Below are 15,667 nucleotides of genomic sequence, written 5' to 3'. Positions count from 1 at the left end.
GCACCTTCCATCCAACATAAGCCCTCCTTGTTATTGACTTGACTCCCAAACGGAGACATTGGTTAGAGCAGAGGCAAAAATAAAAGAAGCCACCAAAAGTGGCAAAGCTTGCATTAAGTAACACATTACAATTCAAGAATATATTATACATATTGATTACCAAAATCATTCTCTAATTAACTAATTACCCAAAACTGAAAATATTCTCATGATTCATATCCAAGTGTGGAGATTTCATACATCTTAAATGAGAGGAATTTAAACATAGTAAGTTAATTTAGGGTTTTAAAATTCAGTATACCATATGCCTCTAATAAGAGGTATTTATAGAATATACAAAAGCCTATTCTAGGAAGGAAAAATACAATCCCATAACAATTGGGAATTCCCTAATTACAAGATATTCAATTACAAAACTAGTCAACGATTCAACACTCCCCCTCAAGGTGGTGCATAGACATCGCAAATGCCCAACTTGACGAGCGAATCGTTAAAAACCGAATTTGATACAGCCTTGGTCAACACATCTGCCAACTGGTCTGTAGTACTGACATATTGTATCTCAACTATTTTCTTTTCCAACTTTTCATAGATAAAGTTCCTGTCAATCTCCACATGTTTCGTTCTATCATGCTGAACCGGGTTCTCAGCAATTTTAATCGCTGATTGATTATCACAATACAACTTCATTGGTTTCTCAGAGGAAAAACCCAACTCCCCCATAAGCCTTTTAAGCCACAGCAATTCACACATACCTTTCACCATTGCCCGGTACTCAGCTTCAGCACTAGATAGTGAGACAACCTTTTGCTTCTTACTCTTCCAAGTGACCAAATTACCTCCAACAAAGGTAAAATAGCCCGAAGTTGATCTTCTCCTATCTCCTTTACCCCCCCAATCTGAGTCTGTATATCCCAAAACATCTACATGCCCATGTTTTGAAAACAATAAACCCTTTCCTGGTGTAGATTTCAAATATCTCAAAATCCTTACAACTGCTTCCATGTGTTGCTTCCCTGGATTATGCATAAATCCACTCACAACACTCACAGCATACGCAATGTCAGGTCTAGTATGAGATAAATAAATCAGACGCCCAACTAACCTCTGATATTGTCCTTTGTCAGCTGGAATTTGATCAGAAAGCTCTTCTAAACCATGGTTCTGTTCAATAGGAGACCCAATCGGCTAACTCCCAAGCATGCCTGTTTCCTCTAGCAAATCAAGCACGTACTTCCGTTGAGACAAGAAGATGCCTTGTTCAGACCGGACGACTTCAATTCCCAAGAAATATTTGAGGCCACCCAAATCCTTCATATCAAACTCAGACGACAAATAGTTCTTCAATTTATTCATCTCCTCAATATCATTACCTGTGACCACCATATCATCTACATAAATAATGAGTGCTGTTAATTTGTCTCCCACTCTTTTCAAGAATAGAGTATGATCTGCATTACTCTGTTCATATCCATATTTCTTCATGGCAAGTCGGAATCTACCAAACCAGGCTCGTGGAGACTGCTTCAAACCATATAAAGCTTTATGTAGTTTGCATACAACATTAGAGCCGTTCTGAGCATCATAGCCTGGTGGTAACGCCATATACACTTCTTCCTGTAAATCACCGTGTAGAAATGCATTTTTTACATCATACTGTTGCAAGGGCCAACCAAAATTTGCAGCCAGAGATATCAAAACCCGAATGGTATTGATCTTTGCAACAGGAGCAAAGGTTTCCTGATAATCAATCCCATAGGTCTGGGTAAACCCTTTAGCAACAAGCCGAGCTTTATACCTATCAATTGAGCCATCCGGCTTACACTTAACAGTGTATACCCACCTGCAACCCACGGGTCGTTTGCCTTCTGGCAACGGAACCAACTCCCAAGTCTGATTTTTTTCTAGTGCTGTCATCTCTTCAGTCATTGCCGTGGCCCATTTTGGATCTGACAAGGCTTCTTGAACTTTAGTGGGAATATGGACGACAGTCATATTACTGACAAATCCTCGGCAAGCCTCTGACAGCCTATGGGTAGATACATACTGAGCAATAGGATATTTCACCTTCTTCACAGCTTCGGGTGAGAACCTATCAGGTGGTGATACTCCTCGATTACTCCTTGGTGGCAACTGATACCTATCAACCTCAACATGCTCATGTTCACAAATATTGTTAGTATTAATCACAAAATCTATACTTGCCTCAGGAATAGCTGCACGAGGAGAACGAGGAGAATTGGGAGTGGGTACTGTTGATGAAGTGAGAGAAGGGCTTTCGGCAATATCCAAATCCACACTAACACTCGGCTGGACCTGGTTGACGACTTCAGTGGTGGCTTCAGCAGTCCCTTCTTCATGTTCACCCATAGTGGTGTCCTGAATCGGATCCTGAATCGGACCGGTTGGAATAGAATCCGGAAATAATTCTGTCCAATTCAAAGCTTCCATAGTAGTGCTCTCCCTCGGAAGCAAGGAATGAGATAGCGGAGAAGCAAAGAACATCTCATGTTCAGAAAAAAAAAATATCCATGGTAACATAGTACTTACCAGTAGAAGGATGAAAACATCTGTATCCCTTCTGTAAGGGATGATAACCCACAAAAACACACTTGAGAGCACATGGATCAAGCTTAGTACGCATATGCTTCTGTAAATGCACAAACACGACGCAACCAAATACCCGGGGTGGAAGTGTAAGACGTGAAGGAAGAGGTATAGAGGATGCCAATGTATCTAACGGTGTCTGAAATTCCAAAACACGAGTAGGCACACGGTTGAGAAGATAAACAGCCGTGGTAATGGCGTCCTCCCAAAATTGTGGCCCCATATGTGCACCAATGAGGGCAGCCTGGCCGTGTAATTTCAAGAATCTGTCTATTTCGCCGTTCAGCCACACCATTTTGTTGTGGAGTGTAAGGACACGTGGTTTCATGCAAAATACCATGAGTCTGAAAATAAGTGCGTAACTCCTGATTAACGAATTCCCCACCATTATTAGACCGAAGCACTTGTAAAGATGCAGAAAATTGTGTATTAATCATTTGGTGAAAAGTGCGAAATATTGCAGCTACATCACTCTTATGTCGCATCAAATAGAGCCACGTCATTCGAGTGCAATCATCAACAAACAAAACAAACCAACGAAAACCAGAAGAAGTAGTAACAGGAGCAGGTCCCCAAACATCCGAATGAATCAATGAAAATGGCACAGATCTTTTATTAGGACTATCAGAATAAGTAGCACGGTGGCTTTTTGCCAAAATGCAAGTATCACACCGAAAATTCGAAGGTTCACATGTTGAAAATAAAATAGGAAATAGACGCTCTAAATAACCAAAAGAGACATGACCCAACCGGTGATGCCATAACCAAATCTGATCCTCAGATGCCCGAGATGACCCTTTTGCAGATAAGGACCGCCCCACACAGACATCGTCCACATAATACAAGCCCTCTCTCTTAGTACCACGCCCAATGATCTCCCCGTTGCAGAGATCCTGAAGAAGACAGAAATTGGGATAGATTAATACTAAACAATTTAATAGAGCAGTAACTTGCAGTATAGACAAAAAATTATTAGAGAGAGCAGGAATCAACAGGGTATGGTCCAAGGATAAAGAAGGAGTTAAGTCAACTCTTCCAACACCAGTAACAGGATATGATATGCCATTTGCATTGGCAACAGTAACACAATTAGGTAAGCAGTTATCACGTAACAAAGATGCATCGAAGGTCATATGGTTTGTTGCACCAGAATCAAGAATCCAACCCACATCTTTTCCGGAACTAGTTGTAAGGAAAGCATGACCAACACTACCTGACTGTTGAAGAAGGGTAGAATCTACCACAGAGTGAGACATGTCCACTGATGTAGTCGGCAGGACAGCCACTGGATCACACGGCGGCTGGGTTGCGGATGGTGGAGTCACCGAAGCCGGCAGTGGTATGGAGGTACACAACGCTACTTTTCCACTTTTCGAGCCTGCAAACGCTCTTTATGAGCCGGCCACCAGTCAGGATACCCATGTTTCTTGAAACAGGTTTCCGCAACATGTTTGGTACTTCCACAATGAGTACAAGGACCACCAACAGGCATTAGAGAAGGCGATGTGATAGGACGGTTGCCAACCTTCTTTACTGCCATAGCCATCAGACAAGTATCACCTTGATTCATCATAGTATGACGACGAAGTTCCTCACGTCTCACAATGGAAAAAACCACATCAGGTCCGGGAAGAGGATCAGTACAAAGAATATCTCCCCGAATAGAATCATATACATCATCAAGACCAGCAAGAAACAAATAAACACGATCCTCACCAATTTCAGTCATACGTGTATTTATCACATCTGCCTGAGTAAAGGGAATAGGTATGCGATGATCAAGCTCTTGCCAAATAATTTGAAGATCAGAATAATAGGTAGCGACCGATCGCCCAGCCTGTTTGGTCGCCATAGCCTTACGGGATAAATCATATAAGATAGATTTATCAGCACCCTCATAGTAGGTCTTGGACACAGCATCCCAGACATTTTTGGCAGTAGATAAACGGATAAATAACGTCATCACATTCGCCTCCATGGCACCAATAAGCCAACCCTTCACAATGGCATCTTCCATTATCCACTTGCTATAGGTAGCACTTGTCACCGCTGGTTGAGGAGTGGTGCCATTAAGATACACTACAAGAAATTCGGGATTAGGCAACGAAACAATAGGCAACGCCTTAAAATTCGTTGCCTATTACGAGATTAGGCAACAAAGTTTTTTATATGCACAACGATCGTGTACTTGATCTAGGATAATTCATAGGCAACGATCTCTATAGCATAGGCAACGATGTTTTGGTTGCGGATTATGAGAATAGGCAATGAAATAAAAAGGGGGTTGCCTATAATTTGGCGAGAAGGAGGCGGGAAGTTTCACAACGATGAGGTCGTTGCCTATTGTTTTCAAGTGGTTGCCTATTTATTTGGTGGGAAATTTTGGTGTCATAATGAATATAAAATAGGCAACGACTATTTTTGTCGTTGCCTATGCGTACAGGCAATGAATGTTCAAGAGTTTAGGCAACAAAATGGATTTGTTTCCTATAAATTTTGGCAACGATTATTCTATAATAGGCAACGACAACGGAACAATAGGCAAGAAATTAAAATTCATTGCCTATTCTGCAAATAGACAAGGAATAGTTGCACATAGGCAACAAATCTGAATTTGGTATTGAAAAATGCATTAGCAACGAATCCTATTTACAAGAAAACTTGAAATGGCAACGGAATAATAGGCAACGCTGAAAAATTAATTGTTGGTCATGGACAACGATTGAACATTAGATATTGAACTTTACATCTGCAGCAACTTTAGAATAATAGGCAACATGTCGTTCGTTGCCCATTACTGTTATCGACAAGGAAAAAAAGAATTTGTTGCCTATTTACAAGAATATAGGCTAAGAAAAAATAATTCGTATTTATATGTAAAAGCTTCATCTCGATCGTGTTTTCAACGATCCAAACCGTTCATTTTTTAGTTTCCCAGTCAAAGATCATCCCTCAAAAAAATCGGCCTAATCAGAGATGTAGAAGTTAAGTAACGGTGGTCAAACTTATAAACAATCGTAATTTTTCTAATGATAATCGAACGAGTATATAAATTTTGATTTGTCTGATTTTTTGCAAGATTGATCTTTGAGTATAAATGTAGAAAATGAACGGCTCCGATCTTTAAAATTACGTTGTGGTTTTCACAATTATTGAAACAACAAGGTTTCAACGAAAAAGTTAATAGCATAATACTCTTCATGTGTATTTATATGTAGAAGCTCACATCTTGATCGTGTTTCCAACGATCCAAACCGTTCATTTCTTAGTTTCTTAGTCAAAGATCATCTTTGCAAAAAATTGGCCCGATCATATATGTAAAAGTTAGGTAACGGTGGTCGAACTTAGGAACGATCGTGGTTTTTTAACAATAATCGAATAGGTAGATGAATTTTGATTTGGCCGATTTTTTGTAGGATTGCTCTTTGAGCATAAACGTAGAAAATTAACGGCTCCGATCGTTGAAATCACATTGTGGTCTTCACAATTATTGAAACAACAAGGTTTTAACGAAAAAATTAATAGCACAATACTCTTCAAGTGTATTTATATGTAAAAGCTCACATCTCGATCGTGTTTTCAACGATCCAAACCGTTCATTTTTTAGTTCCTTTGTCAAAGATCATCTCTGCTAAAAATTAGCTCAATCGGATATGTAGGAGTTAGGTAACGGTGGTCGAACTTATGAACGATCGTAGTTTTTCTAATGATAATCGAACGGGTAGATGAATTCTGATTTGGCCGATTTTTTACAAGGATGATCTTTGAGTATGAATATAGAAAATAAACGGCTTCGATCGTTGAAATTAGGTAACACGGTAATCAAGTAAGTTGACATAATAAACTTTTTTAAAAATTACAGAAAAATTTTATTTTAAGTTTTTATTTTTATTTTTATTCTTTATTTTTTGTAAGCCTGTAAATTTTTTGTTTTTGGGATTACCGCCTGAACCTACAGCGAAAAATTTCAATTTCCCACCTGATTTTTTCCTTCTCCCTCTCTAATCTTTTTTTCTAACCTTCTTCATTTCCAAACCACACTCTCTCTCCCCAGTAAGTCAAAACACTCAAAATCTCAAAATCAAAGACACTCAAACAGTCAAAACACATTCTCCCTCTCCTCCCCTGGTTCTCTCTGCCTCGCCGCTCCCCGCCTCAGCCCAGCCTAGTCCCGGCCCGATCTGCCCCTCTCTACCTTGATCCTCCTCTCTCTCTCTCCTCTCTCCCCGCCGCCCCTATCTTCTTCCCCTTCTCCCTGCGTTCCCTCTCCCCCTGCCCACCGAAACCCAACCCCCAGCCCCGACGACCCACCCCGACAACCCACATCCCCATCCTTGCCCCTCTCCTCTTTCTCTGCGTCACTTTCTCTCTCCTCTCTCTGCCTTTCCTCTTTCTCTCTGCCACCACCGAAACCCAACCCCAGCCACCATCAACGCCCTTCCGATTGGGTTTTTTTTTTTTTGGGTAATTTTTTTTTTTGCACTTTTTTTATTTTTAAATTTTTGTTTCGTTAATTATGATTATTAGAATTTGTTTGTGATTTTCTAGGTTTGGTGCCAGATGATTATTAGAATTTCTGTTTCTGTTGAGGTAACAAAATCCTAACTTGAGTTTTTAAATTTCTATTTTGATATTTAGGTTTCAGTTTTAGGTTGTGATTTGTGCAAGGTTTTAATTTTGCAATTTCTATTTGGGCTAAGCCTTTGCAGACGAGTTGAGGATTTGATTGTAATGTTGGGTTGTTTGTTGATTTGGTTATAATTATACTTAATTTTGAGTTTGGTTATCAATGTGAAAGTTGTATCTTTTTCTTTATTTGTAAAGATTTTAGTGCTTAAGTACTTAATTTTGCTTTCTTTGTGTTTGAGTATCTTATTTCTTGTTATCTCCTATTGGTTAGCGTTATATTTATATTTGGTGTTGCCTGCTTATTCTTTTCATATTTAGATTTTATCCATTTAGTATTTTTTGTGTTTGCAAGTCACCATCAAAAGCATCAATGACTCTTAGCATGTTTTGGCTTCTTGCAGACTTGTGGAAAAACGTCTGTGTTCCATTCTTATGTTCCTCTCTTGTGCTCTGTCACTAAATAGGTGTTGTTCATATTAGCATAGATGTTTGCCTAGTCTACTCATTTTTGGAAATGCTGGGTTTAACATGAATAAAGGGTTTTCTAGAACCATTTTTTGCCCCTTTTGTTTGAGAACTTAGAAACTCTATTTTTATTATTGGGTGATTTTATTTTGTTGTGTGCGTGCAGGGTCAGCACACAATATGCAGTTGTATAAATTGTACATGTCCTTTACAATATGCTGGTAGGTCTCCTTTTTGTATATAAGACCTCAGTTTGATCTTTTTCTTACATCTTTACCTTACATACTGAAGTGATGCCCTTGTCTAATGCATTTGTACCTTACACACCTCAACATCAACCACTTGGCTACTTAATTTTTAGCTTTCATTGTTCTCTTTAGTTTCCTAGTTTTCGCTTCAAGTTTGTGAACCTAAGATATCTTGGCCAACGACCTTAGCTTTAGGCTTCCATAAAAGATATATCTTTCCAAACCAGTTAACTGATTTTAGACACTACCATCAGCAGCATTTAACCATGCTTTGACTGCATGTAATCTATCATTCAATTCGCTTTTAGTTTGTACTAGTTGTAAATAAAACTTGTTATTGCCTCTGCTGGGATAGACTCTAATCTGATTGCTTTCTCAAGACACAATAGACTTTGTACCATCTGGCTTGATTTCAATTAAAGGCTACTATTCTTATGGTTACATGAAGTAGTTTTCCATAGGAGAAGATGTATTTTCTTTAAATCTCTAAACTGAACCATGCATCCATAAGCTCTAGGTTTGTATCATGTTCTTTTATGTAGTAACCTTTATATTTAGGATCATGTTAAACGAGGCCAAATTTATTCTTGTGTATATGCAATGGTGACTTGTGTTATAAACTGTTTAGTATTGTATGTGACATGTCAGTAAGGCTCATGCACTGACCCTGTTTTGTTGCTACTGTGTTTGTTTAATCTTCTCATAGATAATAATATTTCTATAACAGGATCTTGAGAATGAGTAATAAGTGACATTTTGTGAAGACTGTTGCTTCCTACATGCATGAGAGGAGCAAGATTCTCGGGGAGCTGTTGTATCCAGTGATGTTGTTACATGTGTCATAGCTGAAGTCTTCAGGAGCTGCAAGCTGTAGTCCTTCATATGCCATTTAGAGCTTCTGTTTTAAGTGCATAGCAGCATGAGTGAAATGGTACTTTCTGCGATGGAATTATTTTTTTGTAAAAATTATGTGATGGAATTATTTTTTTGTAAAAATTATGTTTTGGATTAATTAGCCAAGTTTCAATGTAACAGTCAAGTAATTTTTTGTTTTATTATATTATGAAGCTTTTATGGTTCTCTAAATTTTATATTTTTAAATAATAGCATTATTTATATAAATAAAAAAAATTAATGAAAATAACAGAGAGTTTGAGCAACAACAAAGTCGTTCCTCGTATATTGCAAGTTTGAGCAACAATAGAGTTGTTTCTTTATATCATATGCAACAATATAGATTGCAATAAAAAATGATAGGCAACAATAGAGTCATTGCTTTTAGATTGAATAGGCAATGATGATGGTGTTGCATAATATAATAGGCAACTCAGTCTTCGTTGCCTATTAATAATGGTAAAGTAATTTATTATTACAAAAAAATTTAGCAACAACAAAGTCATTGCCTATTAAAAAAATTAGGCAACAGAAATGGTGTTGTACAATATAATTGGCAACGCATAAATCGTTGGGCATAACTCCATGAATTTGGATTTCAATGCCACAAAATGCAACAAATGATTCGTTGCAAAGTCGTTGCTAATTTTGCAACGACTGTCAAAATCGTTGCCTATAGTTATTGGCAAGGGTCCTAGGGCAACGACCCTAGCAACGGTAGAAATTCATTGCCTATTGTTTTAGGCAAGGAATTTCTAGTTTTAGACAACGACTTTCAGTCATTGCCAAAACCCTGTTTTCTTGTAGTGATATCCCATCCTTCCTCTTCCTGCAACAAACATGGTCACAACTTGAGACCAAAGAGTAAAATTCGGGCCATTCAATTTGACCCCATAAGGAATGGATGTTGGCTCCGGTGCCGTCATGACCACAGGTGGAATAGTAAGAGCCTGAGAAGTAGTGGAAACATCATCCATCATTTTCCTGGGACTTTAGGTTGTTTTAGAAAAACTGGTAGCAAGAGAAAGAAGCAATCGACTTCTAGGATAAAAATGAAGAAAGAAGAAGCAGTCGGCTTCTTAGAGACACTTCAGGTAGAGAGGAAGAGCAAGCAATCGGCTTGCAGTGGAGAACTGGGCGGAGCAATAAGCTTTGGCAGGGTATTTGATTGAAAACAGCGCCTAGGACTAGCTGCTCTGATACCAAGTTAATTTAGGGTTTTAAAATTCAGTATACCATATGCCTCTATTAATAAAAGGTATTTATACAATATACAAAAGTCTATTCTAGGAAGGAAAAATACAATCCCATAACAATTGGGAATTCCCTAATTACAAGATATTCAATTACAAAACTAGTCAACGATTCAACATAGTACACAATATATCATGGCCTCATCGAAATGCAACAAAACCAACAGTATTCAATACATCATGTAATTAAAGCCAGGAGCTGGAGTACCATAGCATGCATTTCATCTGCTGATGAAGATCGATCAGATGGCTGCTGAGTGGTGAGCCAGTTCCAGCATCATGGCCTTATCGAAATATTTGTTGAAGCTCACATCATCACTCATGCCCTTCCTACGCCTTGTCTTGACCATAAACTCACGAGCTAGGTGCAGGCTCAAGTGGTCGCAGAACAATCTCTTTGTCAAGAGGATCCCCAGGAACTATAGCCCAATGATCAAAAACTGAGATAGAACATCAACATGGCGTGCACGCCTGCGAGATAGAACAGCATTGATTGCAGAAATACAGTCCTTCGGCGTTTGTATCTCCACATAATATACTGGCTCCATAAGCCGCGGGGTTGCCATTAAGAAAGATGAATAGGCCACATGACGAGAGGTGGGAATGATCTGACCAAATCCGCGGTGCAATGGCTCAGGTGCAATAATTGCATCAACTATTTTGAACTTCACATTTCTGATCTTGTCAACTTCAGTTGAAAGTGAGTCGTCTAATAGGATGTTAGGTCCCTTGTTACTAATATATTTATCATCATCAGGGCCAAATGCAGCAAGCAAGAACATCCCACTCATATCTTGTCTGGAAGAAATTACCTATATCCTTCTTGGACCAATCATCAACTCTTACAACACCCTTCTCAATGTCCTCTGCAAGTCCTCTCTCCAATGGCTCTACAATCATAGTTATTTTATTCTTCTTGTTAGGCGTTTTAGCAAAACACTTCATTGATGACGATTCCTCCACAGTTTCACAGAACGAAACAAAAGGGTTTGGAACCTTAATTTCTACTTGATAATGGAGATAGAGCTCTCTAAGGTCCTTCATGATGGAATCCAAGTAGAGTTCTCCTGTACCAGAGATTGTGTGCTCCCCAGACTCCTCAACTTTAATGACTGCAAGAGGATAACTCTTGCTGATCTTTCTAAGACCCTCCACCATTTTTGGCAACTCACTTGGATTTAGAGGCTCAATCGCCGTTTTCACAACTGTGACAGTATTGAACTGCAGAGGACGGAATATGTAAGCAGTATGATCCTCATCAAGACCAGCATCATCACAATTACACAGCGTGGCAGTCTTCATAATAGAGGAATCCACCCCTTCAATAAGTACCCCAAGTCCCTGCAGGAGCCTCAGTTATCGGTATCCTATCTCAGCTTGATAAAGCCATAATTTTGTCACTTCTTTGACTGTCATGTCCTCCTCATCCTCTTCCGGTGAGTAGCCTTCTCCCAATACACATACACTCTGCCCAGTCTGAATCTTGCCACTATAAACCCTGCCAAATGCATCAAATACACTGCAGTCGGACTTGGGATACAATTTGGTCACATTTACCATCAAAGAGCCATTAGGATCACAATTTTTCATGGCCTTGTAAATCGAAGAGTAGTCTTTATTTCTTCCAGTGTATATGTGGTCAACTCTCCTAGCTGCAGCAACATCTTTAGGAGAATGAATATGTTGGACCAACATATCAGCGAAACCTGAAGCAGAGCCAAAAACTGAGCTACAAGCCAACCTGAGCAGATGTTTAACATTCAATTTGCAAGCTGCATTGGCCCTTAGGGTGACACTAAACTCTGCAAGAGTTGCCTCCACACACTTTTCATTCTCCAATCACCTGGCTATAAATTTTATATAGGGGTTCAAGCACAAACTCAACAAACGACCTTTCTCTTCGCTGGAAGGTGGTTTTCTCCTGAAAGCCCTGGCATCCGGATGGTAGTACATATCTCCCCAGAGACGAGAAGCAAACTTATCTGCATCGAAAGGGATCCCATGGAGTTTAACATAAAGCCTAGCAAATGACTGCAAGGTGAATGACCATCCTGCGGTAGCACTTGCAAAGCAAACATTTCCTGCAACAGGATCAATAATTTGATGGTTTCCGGCAGTTGAAGAGGCATCAGTTATGTGGTTATTAATGACATCCAGACTATGCCTCAGCTTAAAATAAGCATCTCTTGGGGGCAGTTTGAGCTCAGTTATCAGCCTGTCAATTTTGTTTATAACAACCACAATGGGCAGCCGATCTTGGATGGCATGGCGCAGTGCCCTCTCTGTATTTACCATGACTCCTTCGACCGCATCCACAATCAAGACAGCACGGTCAGCAAGCCTGAGGGCAGTAGTCATCTCATCAGAGAAATTGACATGACCGGGAGCCATCCATGATGTTGCACAGGTACCTCCTGTGCTTTTCGCTTCTTGCATCAAAAGTTGATACATGGTGGGTATGCTCCACCAACATATCCATGCTGCAACTGCCCCACCAGTGCAACATTCCGAACCAGAGACGGGTTTGACATGAGACCTACAATGAATTGGGTCGACACATAGGTCGAAGACGAAGAATCCTTAACGATGCCAACTTCAAACTTGTTGAAATTATGATGATGCGGGTGCGGCCTAATAATGGGTTGTTCAAGGGTTTGTGCATCTTCATCCATAACCAAGGTCTCATTGTCTCAACCTCTTCACCATAAGCCTCTTCGGCAGTAGGATAATACTTTTTTTCGTCGTGATGATCAGAAGCAAGGACGACCTGGTAATCATCCATATCCATATCAACATCATCACATGCACTAGCAGCAGCAGCAGCAGCAGCAGCAGCCATATCTTCATCCGTACTGCTATCTTGATCAGACTCAATTTCAGGGCCTGTATAATTACCAAACTCGTCGTAGTGACTATCATCCTCCATTTTAGAAAAAAACAAAACTCTAAGTGGATTTGTGTGTCTCTGTCTCTACCAATTCAATTAAATCTAAAGACTTTCTAGTTTATACGTCAAATAAAGGGCATATAGAGAGACATATTTATAATATTACAGAACTCTAGGTCATGTCGATATGTGTTGCATTAGTATTAGGAATCCTAGTGAGAAAAGGAATAGGAATCCTAATCTTGGTCATGTCGACAGTGTTGCAACTTCAACACCGTTAATATTATTGGTTTCCCTTCCCTTTCCTTTTTAGGAATCCTAATTTTCTTACTACAACTAGCAAAGGAACATCTTTCCTACCTAGCTAGTATTATTAATTTTCTAGGGTTAATTTATTAACCCTTCAAACTTTTTTTTAAAGCCTCTAACCCGTTGACTTTTTAGTTCATAGATTAGGCCCAATTTCAAAAATTGCAGCCACCTAGGATTAAAACATACCTAAAACCATTTTGTAATTACAAAGTCTGCCATTTTCATTAATAAGAGTAAATTGAATTAATTAATAAATTTTATAGATTTAAAGGTTCATTGATTTTAACTACTAAATGTCAATAATTTTTTAGTTTAAGTACCAAAATTAAATAGTATTTTAAATTAGGTACTAGTTGAAAAGTCAAACAAAATAATAAAGTAAAAGGTATTAAAATTTACAAATATTACATCACATGCCACTATAATAAAAAAGTAAAAATAATATTACATCACAAATATTACATTTATTTATACTATATTGTATTAAAATAAAATAAAATCAATCCAGTCACAATTTAATTGTGACTGTCTTAGTAAAGGGTTTTTTTTTTAAGTCCATTTTTTAAAATTCACTATTCATCTGGCCCAAGCGCTACAGTAAAATACTGTAGCGGCCCACCTTTTAAAAAACCGGTGCTACAGTAACAGCGCTACAGTGACGATGCCATTTTTCCCCTTTTTTTTTTTTTTTTTTTTTTTTTTTTCCATTTCAGTACCAATTGGTACATAAACTACCCAAAAAAAACAAATAATAATTTATGTATTTTCATGTCATAAAACATGTTAAATAATAACCAATATAAAATACAAAAAATCAAGATGAGGCATCCATAATCTTTTACGTTTTAATAGTAAATATAATTGTTACTATCGAATAGTAACAATCACCTATTGCTACTGCCCGGCAGTAACAATCAAGTATTATCATTATTTGATAGTAACAATCATTTATTGCTACTGCGTAGCAGTGACAATCAGGTATTGTTATTGTTTGATAACAACAATCACCTATTGAAGATAACTAACATATTTTGTTACTGTCATACAATAACAATCACCAAAATTCAAACCATAGAAAATCACAAAATTTAGATAGTAACAATCACCTGATTGCTACTGTCACACAATAACAATAACCTGATTGCTACTGTTATACAGTAACAATCACCTGATTGCTACTGTCACACAGTAACAAATCAGGTGATTGCTAATTTGTTACTATCACACAGTAACAATCACCTAATTGCTACTGTCACAGTGACAATTATTATTTATTGCCACTATCGAACAATGACTATTCTCACTGTGCCAAAAAAAAACCCAGAAACAATATATATATATACAAATCTATGTGTTTTTCTAACATAAACACATAAAAAACAAATAAACTTAAACAAAAATCTTTGCTCTTCTTTTTTTTCTTTTTGGCCAATGTGACTGCAATTCCGAAGCATTGAAGGTGTCCTGGCCTATAGCCAATAATGACAGCCAACAGCATGCATTTCTAAAACTCAAACCTGAAGAACAATACACATAGTAAATTCAGTAGGCAAATACACACAGTTTAATTCCACTGCACTTGGAATTAAACTAAGTAGGTTCCCAGGTTCAAGATCATTAATGTATCCACCAATTGCATCTATGTGTTCAAATAGCAAGCTGAATATGTACAAGACAAGCCACACACATACCCATGCATAAGGAATCAACCAAAAACTCAACAATATTTTGGCATCTCCTCAGTAGTAATGTGAATATACTATAAATATAAGTGAATATATAACATACAATCACATTCAAAATTTCCTCATAAAAGGATAATGATAAAAGGTACAATACCTGTACAGAAACAAAAAAATGTCTAACTTGCAAGGTCATAAAGTTATTACTCAATTCCTTATGCAACTAAATTAAAATAGTGATTAAACCCCAGTGGCCAATTAATCAATCAGACAATCATTAACTCAACCATAACATATGTCATCTAAAAAAAAAACACCCTAATCTATACATACTTTAGACAAAAGATCTAAACTTTAGAAGAAAAAAGCTGACCCGCCTCTGAAATCTTGAGCACAAGTCTGTAAAATTAACATGAAGATCTAAAACAAAAGTGAAAGAATCAAACGAAAAAAAAAAAAGGAGAAATGGATGGCGGTCTTACTGATTGTTGTGGAGCGATTTCGAAGCAAATTTGATTGTGGGGGAGATGGGGGAGAGTTCAGAAAACCCTCAATCTCTCTCTCTCTCTCTCTCTCTCTCTCTCTCTCTTTCACTGTCGGAGCTGTGAAGGAAATGAAAAGAAAAAAAAGAGTTTTTGTGAAATTTGGTTTTGGGGATTCAGAGAGTAACCGATGGAGGTGTGGCATGGG

At 38.1% G+C, this 15,667-nt stretch overlaps 1 protein-coding gene, 1 long non-coding RNA gene and 1 pseudogene across 3 annotated transcripts; 1 reads left to right on the top strand and 2 right to left on the bottom strand.

Moving 5' to 3' along the window:
• Positions 1-3,964: 3,964 nt before the first annotated feature.
• LOC147280277 (uncharacterized) lies at positions 3,965-5,402 on the bottom strand. Its single transcript, XM_086252165.1, has 2 exons — positions 5,355-5,402; positions 3,965-4,744 (listed from the first exon to the last, which is right to left on the bottom strand). The coding sequence occupies exons 1-2, from the start codon at positions 5,400-5,402 to the stop codon at positions 3,965-3,967; spliced, it is 828 nt and encodes a 275-aa protein (XP_086108291.1).
• Positions 5,403-6,670: 1,268 nt separating this feature from the next.
• Positions 6,671-9,007, top strand: LOC147280276 (uncharacterized). 2 transcript variants are annotated; one of them, XR_015123529.1, is made up of 4 exons: positions 6,671-7,071; positions 7,156-7,197; positions 7,868-7,922; positions 8,677-9,007. It is a non-coding gene; the product is annotated as an uncharacterized LOC147280276 (long non-coding RNA). The 2 variants fall into 2 exon arrangements; XR_015123528.1 differs by lacking the exon at positions 6,671-7,071 and having other exon boundaries at positions 7,103-7,197.
• Positions 9,008-10,282: 1,275 nt separating this feature from the next.
• LOC147280275 (110 kDa U5 small nuclear ribonucleoprotein component CLO pseudogene) lies at positions 10,283-13,022 on the bottom strand (annotated as a pseudogene).
• Between the last annotated feature and the right edge of the window lie 2,645 nt (positions 13,023-15,667).

This window comes from Dryas octopetala, chromosome 7 (genome assembly GCF_963921425.1).
Source record: "Dryas octopetala chromosome 7, drDryOcto1.1, whole genome shotgun sequence".
Taxonomy (NCBI): Eukaryota; Viridiplantae; Streptophyta; class Magnoliopsida; order Rosales; family Rosaceae; genus Dryas; species Dryas octopetala.
Note: the sequence above shows the minus strand (reverse complement) of the source record. Positions and strands in the feature narration are given on the sequence as shown.

Excerpts from the sequence above, each read along its gene's own strand:
- LOC147280277 (XM_086252165.1), bottom strand. The coding sequence starts at position 5,402 with ATGGGCAACGAACGACATGTTGCCTATTATTCTAAAGTTGCTGCAGAT. Across the intron at positions 4,745-5,354 it reads ATTCTAAAGTTGCTGCAGAT|GCAACGAATTTTAAGGCGTT; the intron begins GTAAAGTTCAAT and ends ATCTCGTAATAG.